General features: G+C 41.0%; 1 protein-coding gene across 1 annotated transcript in view; it reads right to left on the bottom strand.

Moving 5' to 3' along the window:
- dock1 (dedicator of cytokinesis 1) overlaps window positions 1-26,534 on the bottom strand; it is a 167,794-nt gene that overhangs the window by 137,582 nt on the left and 3,678 nt on the right. Inside the window, 11 exon segments of the mRNA XM_051066127.1 lie at window positions 1,711-1,844; window positions 4,045-4,117; window positions 5,122-5,257; window positions 5,826-5,907; window positions 6,650-6,807; window positions 8,077-8,212; window positions 8,785-8,933; window positions 9,345-9,441; window positions 10,162-10,217; window positions 10,347-10,387; window positions 10,794-10,877. Coding sequence (XP_050922084.1) covers window positions 1,711-1,844; window positions 4,045-4,117; window positions 5,122-5,257; window positions 5,826-5,907; window positions 6,650-6,807; window positions 8,077-8,212; window positions 8,785-8,933; window positions 9,345-9,441; window positions 10,162-10,217; window positions 10,347-10,387; window positions 10,794-10,877 — 1,146 coding nt within the window.

Genomic DNA, 26,534 nt, shown 5'->3' with positions numbered 1-26,534 from the left:
GAGTGACAAACTACAAAATCCCTGTAGACATCAAAGTGCTACATTATTGTAGGGGAAAAAAAATCACTGCAGCCCTGTTTGACATATACAGTATAGCACCTTACTGCCGGAGGTTTAAAGCATTTCCCTTATACAGGATGTTCTCCTTGGCCTTCCGAGTACTAACAGAAGGAGCAAAACAATATGTTTCTCCACAACAAACAAACAGAAACTTGCTACCCTAAATGGGAAGTCTGAAAAAAAAATCATCTTTTATATCCCACTGCAAAATTCATGATAATGTCCCCAGTGCCCAAGACTTCTTCTTTAGGCACTCTTTGTTTTTATATGAATAACTGACATTTATTGTAGAATATTTAAATTGGACAGTAATTCCCAGACTTAAATAATAGGTCTTGGAAAATGTGAGAGTGCAGTGCTTGAGAGGAAACTCTGTGGCTCTGAATGACTCTGAAACAAAGGGCCTTCAAGGGACTTTCATGGGTCATATTTTCTAACAATTTAACAGCAGTAGCAGCTCTGCTTATTCTACTGGTTGGAAAAGCCTCTTTTCTACACACTGCATGGTGTGGCAGATTCAGCTCCGTAGCCACACTCACTCAGCCTTAATAGTCTCTCAGGAAAAACAAAGCAGCGTAAATACATACCTCTGAACGAGACTGAAAAAAAAAGGGCATCCAATTAAGCAGTCATCCTGTAGCGCACCCTCTTCACAGGCCACCAAAATGAGCAGCGCTTGTGAATCCTGGAGCTTTATTCACTTTCACTTTACAAGCCCCATATTGTTATGAGTGACACATCTCTCGCTAGCCTAGCTGGAAGCCTTTTGATAAGCGAGCGTGACCGAAACAGCTGCTCTCAGTGCTCTACTGTTCCTCCCAGTGTGGGCCGGAGCAGACCTGACATTTATCCAAGTACATCTTCATAGGGCATGACAATGCCATGGAGGCTGTCATGTTGTTTCTCCCCTCCCAGCACACAATCCCTCAGATGGCTGTTCTTCCAACTGATGATGTCAAATCACCGATAAGATCTAGTCTCTGCAGGAGACTCGATAGCTTAATTAACAGCTGGATTACTTAGATCCTGTCGTCATGGTGATGAGTCCAACTATTTATAGTATGAACAGTGATTTATAATGTGAGCACTTGGCAAAAAATTATGTACTTATAAGGAAGATGAACAGTTTCAACACCTTGCTAGTGTGTTGGGGGTAATGGTATATTGTATGAACAGTTATAAAGTGCAGTATGAAATAAAGGTTAAGGTCAAATTTTGCATGTTTAACGTTAACCTCTAATCTTGATTACAATTTGGGCCTTCCTTGTGCGGATCTTAAAATATTTATCTTAGACGAAGGAATAAATAAAGAACTTTTTCTACATAGATAAGCGCACACTCACAACTCTGATACAAACATCTGGTTTTTTTTTCATAATTTTATTAAGGTTTTGGCACATATTGCACACCCCAGTTTCCTGAGGAAGCTAATATGAGCCAAGACACTGATTAATAGGATTAAAAATAAAAAGGCTGCATCAGTGTTATGAGAATGTGGCTTCCCCCTCAGCCTCATTTAACCTCCTAATGGGATGTCTAGAAAAATCATCAAACATCAAGTTTGGATTTTGATCAGGCCTGACAGTAGTGTGGCGTGTTTCCTCCTTGGCTTCTGGCTGTTATATCTGAACTTTGCACTGTACCTTGGACCCTTGTGATTGACCTCTTTGGCGGTGATAACTTTGTTGATGACGGTCTGGAGGAAGTCGTTCTCCCCCGCCACCCTGGGTGAAAAACGGGAGATGTTCAGCTGCTTGTGGCGAATGGCGTCATCCAACGCTAGCCTGCAGTATGCACACAACGGGCCAACACCACAGAGAAGAAGAGGTGATAGAGACAGAGGAGGAGGAGGAGGAGGAGGAGGAGGAGCGGGGCAGAAAGAGCCACAAAGTGATGGTGTGAGGAGGCGAGTGGGATGAAAAGAGAGAAAGAGAGAGACACACCGAGGAGTGATGCGAATACCGTGACAGACACAAAGCCACTTGTTAGCAGTTAACAGTGAGGCAGGATGGGTGACGAAAGAAACACACAGAGAAATCTTCATTTAGGAAATGATGCCCAGTCAGCATTTATAGTGCCACTTCAGCTGTGGGAAGCTTGACCTGCCCACAGTCAGTCTTGTCTTGAGTGTCCCACCTTGAAAACATTTTCAAGGTGGGACACTCAAGACAAGACTTGAGTTGAAAATGTTTTCAAGGTGGGACACTCAAAATCCCATGTTGTAAAACCCTAGAATATATACAATCCCTGACACACAGTCACTGTTTTAATAAGAACGCAAGCTAAAACATAACTTGTGTTGTACTCCACAGGGCCTCAGGTGTAGAGAGTGCCACACTGAATGAAACGAGTGATGTACAGAGCATAAGAAAGTAGCAGATGTGATCTAGGAAGCACCACGTGTGTGGCAGCTGTGAGAGAAATGTGTGCGTCAGGCTGGGATGGCATCTGCAGCGTAGACGACTCTGAGTAAACAGAGGAAGGGAAAAAGCATGGAAGGAGAAGACAGCGATGATGTCAGCATGGAGAAGGCAGTAAAGGATCTCTGTGTTTCAGACTGTCTTCAGTGTGTCCGACAAATCAAAACAAGGAAGCAGAATAAGGGAGAGCATAGATTTGTGCATTCGCAGGACAAAACACTGTACGATAACAGGCACAAGACAAGTATCCCTTACAATTTGCAATAGCAAAATTTTAACACTGGGACTAGGTTTTTACAAAAAATGCTGAGTTAGACACAGTGGGATATTGAAAGGGTATCCAGGACAAGGTGGGAAGGGAAAAAAAATCTAATACTAAAAAAAGATAAACAGTTGAGATGGGAGTTGAGATTATTATTTTACTTATTCTCATTATCAGCTGTCTTGATTATTTTTAGTGAATGTTTAGTTAACAGTAAATGTCAATCAGAACTTCCCAGAGGCCAGGGTTTTGTCTTCAAATGGCTGGGTTTGTCCCACCCACAGCTCAGAGCACAAAGGTAAGTGAGTTACAATGATATAAAACACAGCAAATCCTCACATATGCAAGGCTGCAATTAGAGAATTTGTCATTTCTTTCTTAAGTGATTTAAAAACTTAATCAATGTGCAAAACTGTTGTCAATTTTCTGTCATCATCTCATTGATCATTTTATCCTACAAATGTATCATCTACATGCAAGTGCAAGTCAGTCTGTATCTACACAACATGCCACAGATCAAGCCAGCACTGTGTCAGACTTATAATAAAGGAGTGTCTGGGGAAAAACAAAAACTATTTCAGCAAGATTTTGATCTATCTTATCCATTTCTGAAAGCAATTTCCATTTTTCTATTTGGATGCCAGGAGTCTATCCAAATTACATCACTTCGTCAAACCTTCCCTAAATAGCTCCTTCACTTCCTGTCTCTGCTGGTCTTAAAAAACATGCAGTAATGGGTTGTGGAACTGCCATTTAAAACAAAAAAAAAACTTCATCTGTTAAAATTCAGTGGCAAATATTCACACTTGGACATAAATAACCCCTTGTAGATTCTGTTCTTCTCTTTACACTAGAAGGCTCTAATTTCCATGATTTATGTTCGCAGATAAAACTGTTAAGTGAGGTGATCTGCCAGCTAAACTGCCTGAATCTGAAGCATTTCCAATTATGCAGGAAATCACGTTAAGGAAAAGGTTACTCTGGCTCTGTACGCCATCCTACGAGAATGGCAGCAGTTAATGAGATTGCCTTAATTGAGTCAGCAGGGAATAGGGGAGCGCTACTGTCTTAAAACCCCCGCTAATCAGGTGTCAAGGATTCAAGACTTGAAAAAATAAAAAATAAAAAAATACAACCAGTGTCTCTGACATACTGTACATACTGATAATGATGGTGTTAAGTGTGAGAGCAGAAATATACCAGCCGTGCTATTTTTTGCAACATTATCCCTAGCTTTAAGAAACTCCATGCTCCCTTATGTATAAATGTAATTTATTTGGTGCTGCTGAACAATGCACTTACGGCTGAAATGGGATAAAGTGCTGTTTGTCCTCATCGTCCATTTTGCCTGTTATGATGTCGGTGACATCCATTACTGTGGGAAAACAAAGAGAGGGAGGTTAAAACATTCTCAAGGCCTGAAGAGTGAAGCGTGGCTGTGAAAGAGAACTAGCATGGTAAGGCCACATCAGGGGTGAAAGCAGAAACAGATAACTCTGGTCACAAAAGCATACACAAATTGATGTTGAGTCTTGTTTGCCATCAGTGAAACTTCACTAAAAACAATCGTGCAATGTAGAAATATTGACACGACACAGTTTAAAAGAGTGATGTTGCTGTTTGTAGCAAAGTTATACAAAATTGTGTGGTGTCACAGTGCCAGAATAATGACTCCTCCACTTTCTAACACATAATACATGAAGACAATGTTTATTTCTATCCGCATTAACAGGTCAACAGGAGATGAGGCCAACATTTGCAGTAACCGGTAATTGTGTGTACAACTGCACCTTTACTCTACAAGTCAGAGGTCAACCATGTAAAGTACTTTATAACCATGTATCAAAAAGAGTAAATCTTAAAAATCAGGCTTTCCATCATGCTGTGTGTAGCATGATGATGATGATGATGATGATGATGATGATGATGATGATGTTTTAAGATAGGCTATCATCAATCAGGCTGTCATTTACCTTCCCCTCAAGTGGCACTGGGAAAAAGACGATAGAGGGGTATAATTTTCTCTGTTGGACAACCGTGGGCAAAACGCCAATCTAATTAGTTTACGACACACGTGGCAGCTTTCCAACCGGAGATGAATCAAACACTAATTCTTCTTTCTACTTTTAGCTGGATATCTCTGAAATTTAGCCAACACATTTATTCATCCATGCAAGGACTTTGGCACAATACTTAACTTTGAACTGGAAGACAAAAGGGATCTGCTCTCAGCTCACACACGATATTCAAAGTTATACAAAGGTCTGAGACGATGTGTGTTTTTGAAAAGTAACCTCTGATTACAGTGTTAAAACTCATGCCTTGCTGCTCTTTTTGAAACAGCAGGTTATCACAGAGTCTCTGTGTAGTCTGATTTACCTGCCACTCCAAAGGGCCTTCTTAGTCCTGATGTCAGCTTCTTGGTGTTGTTGTCTCGCAGCTCCATGCGCCCCACTCTGACAATCTGACACACAAAGCTGATCTTCTCTCTTTTAAGATCTTCACTGCCTAAGTCCTGAGGAGAGAAAACTGAAAAGTTATGGAAAATTCCTAATGCTGTTGTCTTAGAGTCACTAAACAATGATTTATATTTTGGATAGACCAATCCCAAACTATTACGATCAGATTATACGATTTGATCCAACTGGATTTAAAGTCTGATCTGGCAACAGCCTTTTTTAGGCTACAGCGATGCCAGGATGCACAACAACAGATCGATTAATGGCACCTTCTTATGTGAAGATGAGTTTGTGTTAGGGGCAAACTTTTCACCACAAATTGCCTCAGCAACATCTGTGATTGTGTCCACAGATTCATTTCCTGTGGGCAATACCTTCCAAAACTAGCAAAGTGCTCCCAATGGGTGCACACTGACCCTTCTGCCCTTGGGCTTCCATTAGATAGAGGTGACTGCCTTGGTAAATACACACAGCGAGCCGGGCTCTTTCTGAGAGAGCTTAACAAATACAGGCTCTGCAAACAGGCTCCCACATGCCTCATAACATGGCTGAATAAACAGTGCGCTGCCAGGGGCACACGTGCATACACACACACACACACACGCACAAGACAAACGCACTCACTGTGAAGACCGCCCGCAGATTATGAAGCTGGTCTATGTCTTTCACCAGACCTGAACTTGACCATTTCACCAGGTAGTTTTCACTGTGAAGGAGAGAGGAAGACAGAAGAAGCATGAGTCATCATTATGTGTCTCGCATTCTCATATTTGCATTGACCCATCTTATGATACAGTGAATTTGACCAATCAGATTAGTTGCATTAACTATAGTTTCCCTCAAAAGCCGCAGAATGCCTGAATGTTAATCCAGACACCGATCCGCTTGGAAAACAAAAATGCTTCGACTGATGTTGGATGCAAAAGAAACATTCCACAGCCGAGCTGCTCTACTTGTGATAATTTGCTGTCACAATCCTAAAACAATAGAAAATCCCTGGGCAGCAGGCTGTGCTTGGTCTGGTCATGTTCTTGCATGGTGTGTGTGTGTGCAAGTGTGCATTACTTTGTACTCAGCTGTTACAGTTAGCAGTTCTGGAAAGTGTGAGTGAGTCTCAAACATCAAATGCCATCTAGATATATGATACATAGAAGACTGTGGATTTAATCTTGTGTGTGAGAGGGGCAGAACTAAACTCATCCTCTAATGACTCTTTTTTTATGTCACTGCATTAAGTCCTGAAAAATGTTATGAAAAATGAGGCCTTGAAACTGAATAAAGTCAAAAGCAATGACTTAAACTGTCCAGAAATAAATCTGTATCTATCACAAACAAACTGTAAAAGTTGGATTGAATAGGGAAAAGACTCCTTGAGTGTAATTTGCACTTATTTGAGTGAGTGGAACAAAGAGAAAGAAAGAGAGACAAAAAGAAAGAGATGGCTCTACCTGATAAATTTGGACTCCACCGGGTCATAGAGTGACATCAGAACCTCTGCATCTTCACCAATCTTACATACCACATTCTTCAGAGTCACAAAGAGGGCAAATGCTGGAGTGGAAGCAAACTTTGCTTGCCTGGTCAGATCGATATTCTGCTTCTGAGACTGCCAGAGAGAAACAGAGGTTACACATTCAATATTCCACATCTTTCTGTCAAATGCAGGTAGGCCTAAGGCCTGAGTAGTTTGAACGATGATATCATCAACAACATCAGCATATCAGGAAAGAGATTCCATACGTAGTTGCGGCTGGTAACTGCACACCGAATTATTAAATGTCAGCCACAGTCTCGGTGTCTTTCTGAAAATTTAACAAGTTAAGAAGCAAGATTTAACAATGTCTATAAAGCCATCAGAATCCATTATAATCATCCCCTTCTGGAATAAAAAGCTTTTACATTCACTTGATCTCCTGGACTGCTTCTACAGTAAAAGGTGGACTGACTGCGTGGTTCCCTGGATGCCCTTCAAAAATATGCTGGGATCACATCATAAATATTTATCGCCTTGACCTGGACACTTTCTTATTGCCCATGCATATGCAGTAAAGACCTCTGCATGAAAAGGTCGCGTAAGATGAGACCACATAACTGCAGGGCACTTTGCATCTGGCACCACCACATACTGCCAGCTGACACTCAGGTGAGGGATACCACTGATACGCCAAGTGAAATAGACAGGGCATCTGGCTGTGTTCCTGAGTTCATGAGGAAGCAGTCAAGCATTTTTTTGTGTGTGTGGCAGGAGTGGCCTCATTTTTACCACTAGACTAAAGTTGTGCAAATGCAAAATTCCATTCCAGACTGAACTACAGGGATCCTGTGTTTTTCAGGCATTTTTATTACTTTAAAAAACACTTTTCCTATTTGTTTATGTGCTGTAACCTCTGGGGATCTTGATAGCTATACCCAATAGCTAAACCTAGCTTCACATAAGTCCATCAAAATGCCAGGATATTTCAGTCAGGATCAAAGTGGTAGGCCATTCAACCTACACTGTCATAGAGAGATGTTCAATACGATTTTGCATAGGGATGGAAAATACACTACTGTAGAGGAAAGCTTTCCCCAATGAAGATAAATGAGGGGTCATCTAAAACAATTATCTCGCATGAAGAGCAGTGATAACCCCTCTACCTTGTGGCGTTTGTAATGTGAACAGCGTGACTACGTTTGTTTGACTCTGGATGAGATTCAACGAGCCAGAAAGAACGAGATGAAGATGTGACTACATTCAAATCACACTCACACAATCACACCATGGAGTAATGTGCTTTTACTTATCACTGATGTACTATCTGGATAAAGACCAGAGTTTAGCTACAAGTGTAAAAATGATGTCTAAGATTGAGGACCAGGCCCTCTCTATCTTTACCTTCTCCTCTTGGATCCGGTCCTCAATTTGTTTGGAGGCCGCCTCATGTGCTCTAAACAGACTGATGGTGCTGGTGAGCTCGGGATCCAGTATGTTTCCATCTTTGTCTCTGACCACCAGATCGAGATCCAGGTACCTTGCATAAAAATGGGGGAGAATTAAAGAGTGATACAACCATGGTAAATATTATGAATGTGTGGTTGCATTTGTGAACGAGGAAATAGCTGCCACTCCCTTTGCCTCATTGTCTCCTCATACAATATTCCCACAGCTCCACTTTTTTCTTTCAAAGCTCCACTATTTTTTTCTCTATGGAACATGCTACCAACATGGATGCCAGGAGTCAATGTAGTTCATCACCTCATCCCCGCTTCTACAGAAGCGAAAGACATTTTTCTACCTGGCCAAAGGTTTAAAGTTTCATCACAGGAACAGTATGGAGCCTCACAATTTTCATTTTCAACCAATTTTCTGGACCCAATGCAGACACAGCAAGGGCTGTCGCTTCATGATGGAATACAGTACGGTTTGCTGAAGCTAAATCCCTCTCATTTTCCTCAAGCTAAGTGATGACCCGTCATTTTCTATTGACTGACACTGCTGACCTATTCCAACAAGAGTCATTTTTCCAGATAGATGTGGGGATAAAGGGATATAAGCTGTAAGGGGAAGGACAGGACTAAAAGCCTCTAAAGACTGAATCCTCACTTGTTGCCGTAGTCTATCTTGGAGGTGACTCTCTGTTTGAGCTCCGTGAGCTCGTCCTGTGGGAGGGTGCCGGACAGGATCTGGGAACGCCATTCGATGAGGTCGTAGATCATGTCACGGACGGAGTTGAACATCTCACGCTTGTCCCCCTGTCGGCAGAGACAGACGGATGAACATGTGTGCACAGGAGAAAAGTAACAAGAGAACATCCAAGTGCTCTTGTGCCTGCATTGTTGACTGTTAGGAGGACTGGTTTAGCCTGGCTGCTCAGGTGTGTCACTACCAGCTGTGCAGGACAGCGCAGGTGAACAAAGCTCTTATTGATGTGAGCAGGTGGAATCACCTTAAGCCAAATTCAACTAAGTTTTGTGAATATAAAATTCCATCTAAATTGGTCATACCTGGTCATTACAGAATCTTTGAGGCAGATGACAATATTTGACAGCAAAAATAAAAGCCTATAGAACATAAGCCCCTACATAAGCTCTGCAACATGCACTGAATATAACATGAGTGTATATACGTGTGTGTTTCCACTGGGAGAGGACGTTGTAGCTTACCACATATAAGTCCCTCCATATTGTAGCCCACTCCCGCAGTGTGGTGGTAACCTCCTGAACCAAAGGCAGCTCTGTGGGAATGACTGTCTCTTTTTGCCTGCAGTGATAGGGAACAAATATGAGCCGGTGACTGTGTGTCCCTTCTGCCTTCTCCTCTCCATGCTGAGACAACGTGTCAGATCACAGACAGTGTGTGAGCAGAGAAGGTAGGGGAATCTCTGAGGATATTAGTCTATCAAGCCTTCTGCTGCAAGTAAATTCATCACATACTGCACATGTTTCTTCAGTTGTTAGTGTTTAAACATGTTCCCTGCTATCTGAGTGATTCAGGTTAATTTAACAGCTTTATTTGGACCCTTTAGTTATAATTCTATGAAAAAATATCTGTTCCTCAAGGTTTTCAGTTGAATCCAAGGACTTTGAAGTTGAGGGTTTATTATTTTGTGGTGTGCAAGGGAAATCAAAGAAGACAGATCAAAACAAAAAACAGCGCCACGAGTTGTGGAACAACAACACACATGTCACATCACATCAACTGAAGACCTTTCCACTGAAACACCCTCGGAGGCTATCTACATACAACTTATACTTTTATCTGGCCAACAAGCTACTCAGTAGGTCAGGGAATAAGTTGAGAAGACAAACTTCTAATCTGGTTTTTTTTTTGTTTTTTGTTTTGTTTTGCAGTCATAACAGATAATCATTAGCATATAATCTTACATACAAGCAAAACGAAAGAAGAAGCAATCGTCTTCCTTGTGAAAAACTCCCCCCATAAGTTCACGTCATCCTAAAGCGGAAGTAGAAAAGTACTAACCCACTGCCCTCGACCGTGGCCTCTTTCAGGTGTATATAGCAAGCAGGAAATATGCCCTGGGTGGAGGAAGAGATAACAATGAAGGCAACATCATTGTATTACTGGGACAGAAGCTGAACAGCTGAAAAACTGAAGCTATAAAGAGCGAATTAAAGTGTAAAAACATTTGTTCACAGGCCACTTACCTTTTTGGATTTTCTCCTCAGCCTATGCCCTCTGTACCAGTCTAATGAAGAAGAGAATTGTGTTAAATTGAATCTGCTTTTCCCATGTACAGAACACAAGGTGGATAAAAACAACTAACACGCAATAAAAGCTGCATTAAAGTTCCATTTCAACATTAAAGCTTTTTAAAAAGTTGGTTGTTTTATTATTCAATTTACAATAAGGAATTACATTAAAGTTGAAAAAACACTGTGAATATAGCACGCCTTGTACACTACCTGGCAAACTGAAGGGGGTGCAGTTGCTATAGCAGGGACACACCATCATAATCACTATTGCTAATATATCATCTGTGTTTACAAAAATTTGACAAAACAAAAGAGGTACGACTGATGACAGGAAAATAACGTTGGACGCCCTGGTATGTCAGCTCTCATCACAAATGTCATCAGTAAGCCTGTACTCACCTTCATATGTCTCAAGTATGTGCACTGTGTCTCCAATCTGCAGCGACAGCTCCTCCTCTCCCCGGGCATCGTAGTTATAGATTGCTGGAGAGAGATGAGAGAGGACAATATAAGAGGAGGAGATATTACAGGAGAAGGAAAGGGGGGGGGGGGGGGGCAATAAAGCATTTGGCTCCCTTGTGGCGCTAATTGTGTGCCATTGCAATGTGTAGTAGAGGCATCACACATCCACAGGATGTCCACCCACACGGTCTGACACAGTGATGGTTAGGCCTGGCACCATCGATGCTGTAATATCAACACTTTCCTGCCGCCCACTGAAAAGAAACCAATAATGATGGAGAACGCCAAAACAACAGTAATGCCGGTGGAAAAGAGATTTACTCAGAATTACAGGATGGAGACTAAGAGATAATAAAATACTGCAGTTCCCGATGTTCCTAGGTGTGGTGACTTGAAGATGCTTATTTGGTTTCCAAGTCAACACTGAAAGCATATTTTTGTTTGAATGCTAAATGAAGCAAGTAGGGATGAATCACCAACATGTTCTGGTGAGTTAAATGAAATTTATGAGAAAAATGCCCTCCCAAAAAATTCTATCTTAAAGCGTTATGAATTCATTGACAAAACATTACTGTATCCAAAAACATAATTCATTCCTTCCTTGAAGCTAACTTTCCTCCTCCTCCTCCTCCACATTTCATCAAAATCTGTTAACAAGTATTTGAGGTATCCTGCTAACAAACAAACAAACAAACAAATGGGGCAGAAAATATAAATCTCCTTAGCAAAAGTAAAAATACTGATCAGCAGACTATTCGCTCTGATGCCATTGATTCAAGAGCCAACACACACACAGCATCTCACTTTTGTCAGAGCGACATCAACATGTCAAGGTCATTTTACAACGACAACAAAATCCTGACTGGTGACACTTGTTCTCTCATTCAGTGAAAGGTGAACAACATGTCACTGTCAAACCAGCCATGACTGACACCTGTCTTGGAGAAATGCTACAAGGCCGCCCACACACCACACACTCATGCACACACAATCTATACACAACCTATGCACTGGCAGCATGACAGGTGGCTGTAGAGACAGAGGTGTTTGTGTTGAGAGGACACCTGTAAAGAGAGATGACTCAAGTGTGTGCCTTTTGTGTGTGTATGCATGTCCTGCTGGGGGAATGCAAGCAGGGCCACATCAGCAGAGGTTTCTAGAGGTGAATGACGGCTTAATTAAAAAAGACCCTCTCAGCAGGCGCTGGAGCCTTCCCAGCATGCCACTGGTACATCAAATGAATCAGCCATTTTCTCCCACAGTCACCTGCCATCTGAGGAGCTGTTTATGTTTCATTAACTTATCAGTTTTTCTTTGTTACCATTTAGCTCTTAAGTTGTAATGGTGGACAATTATCTAGGACAAAACACTTCTGTTCTTGACACTTGCTGCGTGGGTGAAACCTTTTCACGTATTCTACTCACACACACTTGATTATAGCAAGTCTTTTAACAGATAAGTGTTTAACTCATATATTAAACATTCGACTTTTACTTTCTACTTAGTGCATTTTTAACTACTAGTCAGGCAGAGTTTAAAGAAGTATTTTTTGTCAAGTCTGGGTCATTTGTCATCATTATTGTCTTATTATTGACTGTATCTTGCACGGTTGTGATTCTTTCGCACTGACAAAATCTGTCCACAGACATATCAACACCTACCCAAGAGCTCAAAACCACCTCTGTGGTAGTTCCTGCTACAGCAGATGTCTCCAGGACTGCATTTTTCCATGATGACACACGCACACACGCACTCACAAGGTAAAAACCAATACCAGCCCCACTGTTGCTGCTGGTAATCAAGCACTGCCTTGTGTCACATTACAGTTACAAAGGCTGCTCTGAATACAGAGAATACCCATTAGCAGTACAGTAAGTATCTTCTATAGAAGAGGTCAGACAGTCTTGTAATACTGCATAATTGACTTATCAAGGCAACATAAGACAACTGACAAATGGTACAAAGAGGACACAGTAACTATGCAAATGTCTGCTCCAACAGTGTAAAAAAAGTTTAGCAAGAGAAAATATCTCGACTTAAACACCAAACACACTAACTTAAAGACTTCTCATGGGATGTTTGCTTAAGTACAACCTACAAAATGACATGTAAAGCATACATCAGCCGGCCACTTCATCATTTAGTGGAGAGCCTAAAATGCCATGAGCAGCCTGTTTCATTCAGCCCTGAGCTGTTTTGTTATCAAAGTGTATGTGCATATACACGAGCATGTCCACAATGCATTTTGTGATCCCCAGAACAATCCGATGTGCCCAGCGAATCCACCAGAACACGAGCCATGGGCTGACAATTGAACAAAGAGCCCAGGAAATGAATTCAGTGGTACCACGCTGAGATACAAAAGGTACCTACAGGGGGAGAAAGCAACAAAACAATCAAAAGGGAGGTGGGATTAATCTGTGTGCAGCCATTAGAGAGTGGCCCTGTCACTGTACAGCAGGGTGCGCTCAATTAAACTATCATTAAGAGTAGCCAGGAAAGCCTATAAAGCCATCAACTGCTGCAACTGTGTGTTTTGTTTGGAAGTGGGTCACAGGTCCGGCTGATTCGGCATGTTATCTAAATGGCAGGTGCAGTGAGAGAGCAGCCTGAACAAACAGCTCTGATAGAGACATGAAGCTTCACACTTCATCCAATAAGATGGGGTCTCATATCAAACAAATGGGAGCTCAGAGAACCAGGGAGGGTTCTCACTGGGCAAGAGGTGCAATTACGAAATGAGCACAACCGACAGCATGGGAACTTGCTGAGTAAATGACAACCATCAAACACAAGCTTGACATGTGAGGCGATGATGGTGCAATGTAACGCAGAAACCAAAGTGATTCTTGTCACGTGGGGGTTGAATGACAGCTCTGATTACTCATAAACCTGTATTTGCATACCCAAGAGTAAACTGATGTCAATTAGGAAGCAGCGAGGGAGAGAAAATCCATCAGAGGAGGAAGACGAAGAGGATGAGGAAGTGGACCATATTCTCCCTGGAGTGTGGCATGCAAATGATTTTCTGGAAACGGGATAAACAGCGGCATCATTTGCCGGGGGCTCATTACCATACATAACCTCTTGCATAAGGCTGTGCAAACTCAGTGAACATTATCATCGGAGGAAACAAGTGAGGAATCAGATTACAGACCTATCCACTTAGCCGATGTGCGTCTACGCCCTCTCCACAATTATAAGCAGCCTCATCTAAACACTGGACTGATTGTAATTCTACACTTTGGGCTCACTAATAACCTGCACTAATCCACACAGAGTATAACATATCATTACATTCAGATGAGAATACAGTACACTGATGAAGGAGGGGGTGGGGAAAAGGGAGGAAAGAGAAGTGCATAGAAAGTACTCATCAGAAAGAGACTGAGCCTCTTGATGTTTTGTATAAAGTCCCCGTGGGCTGCGAGCTCGCATACAGAGAAAGAGCCAGTCAGGAAATCCCAGATGAGAGGACTGTCCAGGAGGAGGAAACTCTCATGCCTTGGACTGGGCTGGGCCAGACTTCTGAGGAGCCAAACAGGCAGAAAAAACCCTGCAATGTCTGGAAGCAGGTAAATGACATCAAGTCCAGCCACAATATCACATCCCTGCAGCAACTTAGTCTGGCCAGAGTGACAGGACTCCCAAGTTCAACTAATACGGCGATAGGAGTCACTAGAAGGGGACAGAAGGATGAGCGCTGAGTGATCACAAAGAGAAAGTTGTCAGAACCCGCTGTCACTCACTGGTTGCCTGTTGTAGTTTGACAGCTGTTCTGTGCTATGTGTCTTCAAAAGTTGCACTATTTTTGACAGCGTACACTTTATGCTCTGTAACAGAAGAATAGCTGTGTTTTTCCATCGAAATTCAGTGGTTTCAAAGAATTTCTCCCAAGCAACATGTTTCTGTAAAAATGACCCTTGAGAGCAATTCTGACAAACTGAATTTAATTGAGAATGGGTTTTGAATCGACAAACATTTTTGAATTAAACTGTGAGTCTGAGAATCAAAATGGAATTCTGTGGATTCACTGCAGACACTCTGCATACTGTTAATCCCCTTTTTCTGTTGATGTAAACACAGACAGCCTGGGGACTTTGTGCAGTGTCCTCCGGTCTAATCTAACCTTGGATCTAGCTCTGAAGCAACCAGTCAATTGCTCAAATACTCAATTTACACAAAAGTAATTTGCAACTCATGATTTTTTTTCAACAATTCTTAGTTGCAGCATCTCAGTTGTGAGGATTTGCTGCTTTTCTTTGTCTTACATGACTGAGTATCTTTGGGTTTCAGACTAAATTTTTCATCTGCTTGTCAAGCTACAGCCAGAGACACCTGAGTCACATGCATGCCTTTTTTCCTACTCTGTTTCTATACTGTGGTCAGAGATAATAAAACAGTTGCATTGATACGGAAAAAATGTTCAGGACTAATTCTTTTCCATATAGAAAATTGACCAGGAATCATTAAGAACCAGACTGATGAGCAAAGTCAATAACAGCATTGGTATCAATAAAATCTGATCAATTCTCCCTAATTCTCAAGTCTATGGTGCAGCTCATGGAAGCAAAACTGATACTTGATCTCAAAACTGAGAATGATAACGAATAAATGGATTATTTGGTACACTATTTATTACATCTTGTATCATCCAAATCATGTCTATTGCCTTGTTTTGTGAGAAACTGAGATTGCAATCGTGTAGAGAGAATGAGAAAAAATTGTGGACTGTGAGAAAATAGTAATATACAGTAATACTGAGCAAGGGAATATGAATTTAATACAGTGCTTAACTTGAATGAGGAGGAGTTCAATAAGCGCACAAAATGCCCTTTACAGGCAGCTGGACTGAATAGAGGATGATTATTACATTCCAGCTGCACTACGGGTCTGTGAGGCAAGACGATGGAGTCAGCAGAGAGAGGTTCCACATGCACATGCGCACATGCACACACACACACAGAGTACTGTACTCTCAAAAGGATATATGTAACTGTAAATGCCTAACCCAGACCGACTGACGAGGTCTGCTCATAAAATGAAATCCCTCTTACTACCTAAGAGCATGAGACTATATGGCTATATTACACATCTGAGTAGTACAGTACATCTAATGCATCTCAATGATAAGATATATGACAAGGAGCACTTTCACTTTGAAGGATCACCTCCCTGTAAAGCACAGTAGGTCACATTTAATTTTCATTGCCTCATATAGGGCTGAGTTTTTAAAATGCTCCCTCATTTAGGGACACATCAATGTGTCTTTTAAGACTGTTGCTGTAATGGTGAAGATACAATTTTTATGTCACAATTATCTCAGTGATTTCAAGGGCAACACTTTGCACTATGATTTCTCTATGGGATTGGATTTGGCTTCATGTCCAACAAAATGCTCCATAAACAAGTCTTTGGAGTCTATGATGCCTTAGAGGACATGACTGGGCTGCAAAACAAACAGGCCCTTGTCTGACATCAACCTGGTGTAGTCATTTGTATGGGACAAATGTGAGCTGAGTGAGGTGCTGTTGCAGGTGTTTACTGTGTTTTTCTGATGAGCCCTGCTGGTGGTGAGACGAGGCTGGATGCAGAGAACTCTGCAGCAGAGCTGACAGGTATTCTTCAGGGATCTGCCAAGTGCTGTTAGGATAACGGGAGGAACATCGGCCTGGGGGTGGAGGGCAGAAGGACCCTGGTGTTTCGACTGCATCTCTGCACTGTCTGTGGACTCTTAACTAACTCCTCTGTCACAAACTCTCAACACTGACAGTGACACAACTGGAGAAAGCAATGTCCCCAAAGTAGAGTTCAAAAGCGTTTTAATCTGAATCCAATGTGAAATCTGCATATCAAATGCTTTATCAATCTATTTAGGTTTGGCTTTGAACAACTTTAAATGATAAAAGTGAAAAAATAGCTTAAAGGGGCCCTGTGGAGTTTAAACAAACCAAAGTTGTGTTTACACTCACTGTTACTCAGAAAAACTTAGTGTGTGTATTCTTAAAGCCTAACAAAGGTGTTGAATGCACTTTCTTTCTCAGAAAAACTTTGCAAAGCTAACTGGTAGTAATACGAATCACATCACCCTTGTGCATGTTCATCCTCATGCACATGTACAATACAAACACAGGGAGGATGCACTCATAGAAAGCCCTTCCACAGCACTGCTAAAGGTTAAAACCTCCACAGCGTACCCTTAATATTTAAGAGGTAAAACAACTTAAAGTTAAAGACCTCTCATAAATTTCTCCATATATTCCTATTCTTACATTTTTCCAGTGCTACGTGCTATATTTGGGGTATCTGAGTGTTTTGTAAATTACTCTCAAGGTCTTCTGTCCATGTCTAGCCCGGGATGTTTGTTGCACTAAAAGCCCCAAAATATTTAATTACATTTATACTTGATATTTTTTATCCCTCAGGCTATACTTTCGCCCATAAAATGTCAGAAAATACCATGTTCCCAGCTAAAAGCCCAAGGAGTAATCTTCAAATGTCTTGTTTTGTCTGGCCAACTTTCCAAAACCCAAAGATATTTAATTTGAAATGATCTACGGAAGAAAAAAAAAACAGGAAATCCTTTCATTTGAGGACTTTAATAATTGACACAAATGATTGATTATCAGAATTATTTACGATTCTGTCAACTGACTAATTGATTATTAATTGTTTCAGTAATAATCCCATCCTATTCTGGCCTGGGTGATACTCACGCACGGTTTGTATGAGTTTCTGGAGGTGGTAAGTATGTCTAGGCTGCTGACACCTCGTTTCAAACTGAGTGTTAACAAAGCCCATTAGCAGGGGATAATTGTATGAATAAACTCCAGAGTTCACAAACACTCAGGTGTCCCTGTGGCACGATAGTTGGCAGGACTAAAGGTGAATACAAAAGTATCAGCAACATGTTAATAATGCTGGGAGCAGAGCATTCAAGTAGGCATGCAGGCTATGACTCAGAACTCAAAAGAATCTGGTTGTTTAAGGGAGTCTAAGGATATTTCAAGGACTGGGAAATTACAATAATTCCCATTTTCCTTAATTATTTTCTGCTCTTGAGAAATGAAGATCATTTCTAACACTGCAAAAGAAATGAGAGCCTCTAAGTATGTTATTAAAATTCACAGTGATCTAGTCCACTGGGGTTTGGCTGAAATATTGCAATACATTCTGTCACATATATAAGTTGGCAGTATGCACAGTGAAAGACAATCAACTATACAGCATGTTTGTAACATTCAGATGGAGAAAGAGCTTTGTCAGTGACGTACAAGGCAGGGAAAACATGATAATTAATTTAAAGTCCCTCCCTAATAGGGTTTAATAAGAGGTTTAGGCATTCAGACGGAAGCCTAATGTTTCTAATTTAGAGGCAAATGCAGACAGTGAACCTGGGATTGTGAAATACCAACAAATCACCCTCTTTCCTCTTACACCAATTATATACAACAGCCTTTTAGCTTTATCTGCAGTTGGAAAGTGGAGATAATGCTATTGTAATTAACCTGAAATTAATACGACAGCAGCTGAACTGCGAGAGAGAGGAAAGCCCCAGGTCTCTCTCTCTCACTAGTAGGACCAGATTCCTCCTCCTGCTGACTGGAACCAAGGCAGGAAATGCCACTTGAGATATTACTGTATCACAATAGATTGGGCCTTTCCAGTAAGCTAGAAGGAAATACTGATGCTTTTCATGATGGCAGGAAGATTAACAATACCTCATTCACAAAAAAAGATAAGGTAAACTGAGAAACAGAACACTGTAAAACTATAACAGCGTAGAGCAGAGGAAGTGAGCAGGTTTGGGGCATGAAGAGAGAAGTAAGATGAAGGGAGAAGCAGGTGGAGATCTACAACACACCAGATCTAGATGCCAAAAGCAGTAATACCTTTTGGCAGAACTTCCCGGCATGTGGCGAGCTGCAACACAGGCCTCGGGGTACAATCTAACACAGGCCGATAACTCTGCTTCCACTGCCTCTGCAGAGCCAAGTTATTCCTTTAATTGAAAATCATCTTCCCAATACAACAGGGAGAGAGAGCAGAAGCTAGCTTATTACAGAGCACTGAGCAAAGCTTTTCACAGAGAGTTTCTAACACAGTGGTCTCTGGTATTATTTGTGGTGGTACACGAATATCTCCACTGGCTCTGCAAAGCAAACCCCGGCTGCGCTTTGCACACACACCTCATGAGCTGCAGACTGAATGGGAGCCTTGTGAAACACTTGACACACTTGACTCATTGATTAAGCAGGGAAATAATTTAAAATACAATTGAAAACTATATTTAAGACTTTGGGTAGAGGCAAGATTTACCTTTTTAGACCACAGTAATATCATAAATGCTAGCATCTTTTGCTAAACAACAGTAACGGATCACAGGGTTATATTTTTCTTCCATCTATACACCAATACACAGCATGGGGAAATAAATTGGCAGAATCCACACAGATTAGCCTTTTGCACAGCAAGAAGTAGCTAATTATTTCCTGCCCTGTGTTACATCTCTTGTGATATGAATGCTAATGAGTGCATAATTACCTTCAAATATTTGAAGAAACTCTGCAATTGACTCAGCAAGTTTACTTTGAAACCTCTTTGGTGGCTCTTTGCCAAAAATGTGACTTCGCTGACAAGCATATGATGCAACACTTGACCTTCACCAGGTGCTATCTGCAGCATCTAGCAATGCAAATGCAGCAAAACAGACATATGCAACAATAAATGCCTGGGACCTGTTCTTCATGCTGTCATATATATAAGCATGAAGCTGAGCCTGTGATCTACTGAAGCAGACGTCACACTGTCAGCGATGAGAGAGCAGCCTAGCATCAATAGTCAGAAATGTCCTACAGAAGAGAAGGAGGTCAGGAAGATCAGTAATAAAGGTAGGAAAGGTTGCCTGCAGTCACCCACTGCCAACATCAAACTGTCAAGCAGTCTTAAAAACCAGACAGGGGCATTCTTGCACAGCGAGGAACGTTCAAAAGGCAACTGACAAATGAGCAGATACAGAAGAGACTGCAACAGCAACCCTTAGCTCCAATTTATCTGAAGAAAAAGTTTCTTAATATTAGCTAAGTGTACCTGCTCAACTTAATATCATGCACACCTCTAAAATGTTCCATGTTTAATTGCTGGAACAGATGAAGGCAATTAACTTCCAGTATAATCCACTGAACCTCTTTGCCACGTGGGGCAACTAGTTTAGTCACCCAGAGAAAACAAAGATCTAACCATTCATTTGGCCTTAACGCCCTAAACTGTTGGAATGAACTACCACTGTGCTCCCCCCCCCGTGACTGCAAAGAAGCCCATGTACTTTTTGAAAGAGCACGTACGCAGTGTACCAGCCGCTGACAACATCATTACTTGGCCTTCTGAAATACACGTTTAATAAGTGGACCTTCGGTATACTGCAGTGCCAAAGCCGAGTAGTATGAGCCTGACCTCTGTCCCCTAACATTTGCAAACGGACCTGGATTCTACCTCTTTTCAAACAACAGCAACAGTCTAGTAAATTATCATTTGATCTACCATACATCTGCACAGGCTTTAAAGAAGAAAGAACAATGTGATTATAGTAATAATTGTATTAACACCTTGTGTAACCCCATCAATTATTTCATTAAAAAATTTAATTGGAGTAGCATAGGCCACATGTGAGTCCTTTGAAACAGTCTGCAGCAAAACCAAACAGTATGCGTCTCATAATGTATTTATATGATGGTTATTCTGCTGTTGTGTTCATTGCAGAGCCTTACTTATTTGGTTATATGGGTTACATAGCTGCTCAAATGCTGTGGTTTCACAAATGACTGTTGAGCGTCTGAGTTCAGTAGCAAGGGAAGTATTTTTAACCATCACTTCTGAAACGTGCAACCATGGCTGTGCTGTTCTGCTAATCAAGTTTAGTATACACATAAACCTTCAGTTATCATGTTTGGGCTTGAATCATGGTCCATACAGTATAAAATGTAGAATACAACAAAATATAATATCTTAAGTAAAGTTTATACAGAATGAAATAAATAACAATTACTTTGTGAATTTATTTAGTTGCACCCTTACTTTAGTTCATCAATGTGATGATCTAACAAGGTATGTGAAAGGATTTTTTGAGCAAGAAAGTTCTTGTTGACCAGTAGCTGGATGTGTGTATCACTTTAAATGAATGAAAGTAGTGAAACTAACAGAATGCTCAAGCTGGGGTAGAAAATATGATGCCCAGATGAAAATTCATTTCATGTCTCCACAATCTTCTTTTTTTTCTTTCTTTTTTTTTTTAAACAAAAGGATACTGAGGTGTCAGCTACAGCAGTGAGACAACTTCATCTAAATCCCTAAAGGTCGATCACAGAGCAGAGCTGCCACTCACCGAAATCTAAAACTGCCTCCAGGGCCCACCAACATCTGAGCTGCAAGGCTCTGACTTTATCAAGTATTTAGCCAGACACACACATACACACACACACGTACAAACACACAAAAGGCCATTTCATCAAATGCCAGCCATACTGAAAGGCTGTCTCTTGCTGCACGTGGCAATCCCAAGCCCATCTGCGACCACAATCAATGGCTGACATCTCCATTACAAGTCCCCAAAACAACCCACGGGACATTTTCAAGGTGACAAATGAAAACATTAATATGGACTGCAGCTGATATTAGTGTTGACATTTTTATAACCTGAATAGCCTCAGAGAAGTTGAGGCCTATGATTTCTGCTATGCATGAATCTCAGCATCTGGGATTAAAAGACCCAAAACCAATAGAGTATAATGACTGGAAAACATAACTCTAGGGAAGTTTACTTAGGTAGAATAAATATGTTCGGTGGAGAATGTGCTCTAGCTTATGAGACTTTAATAACAGCTTGTGTGTTGACGCCGTTGGCACTCATCTTTAACTTACGCGTATACCCCAAGCCATACCAGCCAACAGCTTACAGCTCTATCTTCTGAGGTACTTGGGAAGTGAGTTTTCCCAAGGAGCCGGGTTCTTTAGCCCATGCTTGACCTACAGAAACAGACAGGTCGTCCAGTGTCAGCTCACCCACTGGCAGCCTGGCACGGCATCAGCTCAGCTGCAAGCTCATCACTCTAGAATAAGAATAAAGCCTCAGCCAAAGCGCTCAGCGAGAGGTTGTTAAGAATGCTCAATACAGGCTGAGTTGATGGTCTTATTTTCACTGTCAGTTCTTTTCTTAGTTTTTATTCCTAGACATTAAACTTAGCGTCCACAAAGCAATTGCACTGTTCAATCTGTCTTAAGCTTGTGTCTACTATGAAGTAAAAACACTAATCTAAGTAAGGAAATGGTTTCTGATGTTTATGGCTGAGTATCTTAAAAGTATAACTCACGTCAAAAAATAGATACTGATAGTCTGCAAGCAAAGAGACAAATAAAAGGATCAATAGTGATCCATAGGGAGAATAAAATAATGTCTGGATTACTGCCTGATGTGAGTTGCTGATGTTTGAATTCTATCAGGTCTTCCTACAGTGCTTTACAGTGGAGGTGGATCACTTCATCACAAAGACTTCCTCTATAAACATAATAATTCATTAATACACTTTTGCACTTTGAAATTTATTGATATTGATTTATTGCCATAATCTAATATCTAAACTGATCTCAACATGAGATACTTCAAATCAGTGTGGCTCACCAACTGAAAACGCTGTCAACGTGTGAGTTTAGTTCAAACAGAGAAGATTTATGGTTTTCTTTTTCCCCAGTAATTCGTTTTTGTTTGGTTTTTTCCTTGGTAACTCCTTTCATACCTGCTGGCAACCCTGATTGACACAACACTCCAAACAACAACTTTGGATTGGATTTTGATAAAGGTGCTGAAATTACTGTGGCTAAAAATGTCAGATTTCCTAGGCCGCCCTGATAAAGGCATGTTTTAAACTCTGTCATAAAGGAAAAGTGCTTTGATTTAATAATCCACAGGGAGTTACATGTTTGCGCCAGTAGTCATTTTTTCATAGGAGGTCCAATTCTAGACATTTTAGATGAAAGTTTATGAATATGAACCAGTGACTTAATACAACCATATTGACTGCCAGAGTGATAGAATATGACAGCTGAAAGGTTCTCCTATATTAATTTAGCTGAATCTAAATTACGCAATAACACATCTACATTGGTGACCTTTGTTTCACATTGAAGTGTTATACACCATTAGCCATCTGTCAAGCCAGCCTAAGCAGCACAGCATGACTCTTTTCAGACAATGCACAAGCTGCCTGGCATGTCCACAATCAATACTGGGGGGCCACCGAAGAACGCCTGCCTGTGTAGCCGAGCAATAGGAACAACCCACATCAGTCACTCACACACACAGCCTCATCGAACACGATCAACCCAGGTGTGTGTGTGTGTCCTTTCTACTTCATGTCCCACTGTGTTTGACAAACTGCCAAGAGGGAACATCACGGTTCATTGTATTTGTCGTGGAGGTCCAAGCTCGCTCACGCCTACATGTGTCAACTTTCACTACAAAGATGCTCTGTAAAGTCAAATTGTGTCACTGTCTGCCACCATCACACGAGGCGACCAATCACATCTAGAGTTAGAGAGCAACAATGAGTCTTTTAATAGTTTAGCTGAATTCTTTTGTTTGTTTGTTTTCATGTCACTCATATCTACTAAAGGTAAGTAAAGGTTTGCTCTTCAGAGTACTACAGTACAACATTTTGATGTAGAGAAACATCTTACAAAAACGTGTAGGCTATGTATTGATGATAAGATTTGTCAGCACAGACCAGTCTTTCCAGAGGATACAGTATTAACAATAACAGCTGAGATCATGGGTGAGGACAAAAAGTCCTTACAAAGGGTACAAATGGTGATTTCACAGGATGTTGACTCATTTCTGATTCACAACATTCAATTTTTAGCGCTCCCTAGATTTACTCGTTCTTTATCACTGAAGCACTGGACTCTGTAGAAGTCATGGTTACAAATACTGGTTGAACTGCACTATAAGTAGCAGTTAAGAAAAAAAACCTAATTTTCACACGTATAGGTCCAAGGTTAACTCACTCATAACTGCCTCACTCTCCTTCCCCACCCCTCTCACCTCAAACTTTCAGATGACAGCGACACTTAAAACAAGATGTAGAAGTGTTCCAGCTTTGTCTCAGTGGTGAGCCAAGAAGGAGTAGTGTGGAACCACTTAGCTATGCACTGATTAAATAGGCCAGCTGTCATTTGTCTTAGCCACCATCTCACAGCAAGCCACTGGGAGCTGTACTATTAGAATTGCCTCACCAAGCAGCGCAGCCCATAGTTAATATATAATTCCCTTTCAGAATGAATAATACCAAAGTCATACTGACCTCCAAAGAGAGAAGAGGAGGATGATGACCAAACTTTTTGGCTAAGATTAAGTGACGGTCTCAGTGAATAAGACAATGAGGAGTAAATGATCAATGCATATGAGTTTCTGAATAGTGTTTGTGCAAAAGACTTGGTATACTGTTGATATGATACAGTATTTGATACTGCATCTTATCAAATACCAAAAATAACCCATGACAGAAAATTTTCCAACACCCAAACTGTTGACAGTTTAGCAACCACCTATCTCAAATTGTGATCTAATTGACACTTGTTGGGACTGTGCATATAAACTAACTTACAAATCAAGATTAGAAATGTTTATGCAGAGTTGGCTGACAGAAAGGAGAAGACGTTTTGTTTTCAGATCTGTTGGGCAGCTCCATAAATGCAGCACAGTTGTATTAAATGGGAGGAAAAAGGATGAGGTCCCAGGTGGAGGGTGTAGTCAGCAATTGTGCACTCAGACAAAAATAAATAAATAATCCAACATCACGATGCATAAACTCATAAAATCGAAAATAATGGCATTAGTTTAGCGTTCTAGCTCCAGGTGATCGCTCAAGAGAGGTGCACACTTCTCTCAGTCAGCATTTAATGAAAACACTTTCATTCCTATACACAACCACACAAGTACTGGTCACCACATCAAAGGAAGTATGTGCGTGACAAATAAAACAAAAAGTATCACACTGTGGTTTTGTGCATCCTTTAATATCATCACCTCCCTCTGCTGCAACAGGCAAGCAATTTCTGCTTGTGCAGTTTATTTATGAGCAAAGGTAGGTGCTGGTGGGTTGATCATAAACACAACCTGGCTATAACACAGACCAAACAAAGATGAAACTGTTTGTCTACCCCACCTCTGCTTGTCTCCACAACATCTCCTTCCTTCTCCTGGGCTCCTTGCTATTAATCATCTGCTTTATTTCACTCTAGTAAAAGCACTCCCACAATTTTGTCAGCTCAGCTTTTTGTTTTTTCTTCTTGGACAAACTTTAAGAGAGAGAAATCAGGTGCCTCGTTCTGAAACTCAACTGTGTAGTAAATATTGTTGACTGCTTTGTTATGTCAGGATTAATAGCAGCGATGTCTGGCAGGGAGCGCAGCAATGACAAGAGCCACACTTTTTCCTTTTCATTGTTACTGCACCTCAAACAGACGTGAGACGAGGCATTTTTCTGAATGAAATGCAATGAAAACAACTCTGAAAACAACATATGAAACCCAGAATAAACTGATAAAAAGTAATGACTCAAATTTCACTCTCCCATATTTCACACCAAATAACTCCAACGCTATGAGAGAAGAGTAAAATACGAGGCAGGGAATTTAAAACACATGGTTAGAATTTATGTAGTAACCGAGACTGTGTTTTAATTGCAACCATATTTGTTAGCTTACGGCACTTGTGGGTGGGAGATGGTTTTCTTGGGTGCAGGGTGGGGGCTTCACAAATTACTTACGGCCTCAAGTCAAGAGATAGAGTGACTGTGTCTCTATTTTCTGCTCCCAATGTGTCACTCACCGCTAACCTGTTCCAAATGAGAACCGTCTAGGAGTTGTCAGTGCTGATGGCCCGCAGTCTGCCACACACAAGTTCAAAAATATGTTTTCATAGCCTCAGAGGAGCGAACGTTTAGAACTCAGTGTGTATATGTGTGTGCTCAATTGTCCTCTTAGATAAGCTGCTGGTCTGTGATCTGACCTACAGGATGCAACATTTCCTTACTGCCCAAACTTGGAACTGCAAGCTGGGGGAAAAAAAGGAAATATTGTCCAAACGTATTTTGAACAATCATAGCATTTTCTACGTTGTGAACCAGTATTATGTTAGATTACTTAAAGCTAAATTACAAAGAGAGGATCATCAAGGGGTGGAAAACATTTCTCATGACAGCGCACGCTCTCAAGGGCAATTTGTGCTGAAGTCTCAGTGGCAATGTGTGGATACAGTAAATAGTCCTGCTGCTTAGTGTTCCCCGGTTTGCTTTCTAGAACCACAGCCCTCTGAAGTCTCTCTTAAGGAACAGCAAAGTCCTGATGAAACAGAATTAATGAGACAACACTTGAAATTAGCATCAAAAAAGTATTTCTGGTTAATTCATCACAGAACCGGGAGACAGCTAAAAAACATTTCCCCTAGGCCCTGTTAAATCACTTTTGAGATGCCACAAGAATAACTAGGCTTTAAAACTCCTGATCCCTTTGATTTATGCCAGGCTGGTTTGTATTTGACAAGAAAAGAAGTGTGTAATGAAATTAGCTCAAGGTCAAGAGAGATATGATTTTAACATTTCTTTGACGAATGGATCACCTCACTCC

Source organism: Lates calcarifer, linkage group LG23 (genome assembly GCF_001640805.2).
Source record: "Lates calcarifer isolate ASB-BC8 linkage group LG23, TLL_Latcal_v3, whole genome shotgun sequence".
NCBI lineage: Eukaryota > Metazoa > Chordata > Actinopteri > Centropomidae > Lates > Lates calcarifer.
Note: the sequence above shows the minus strand (reverse complement) of the source record. Positions and strands in the feature narration are given on the sequence as shown.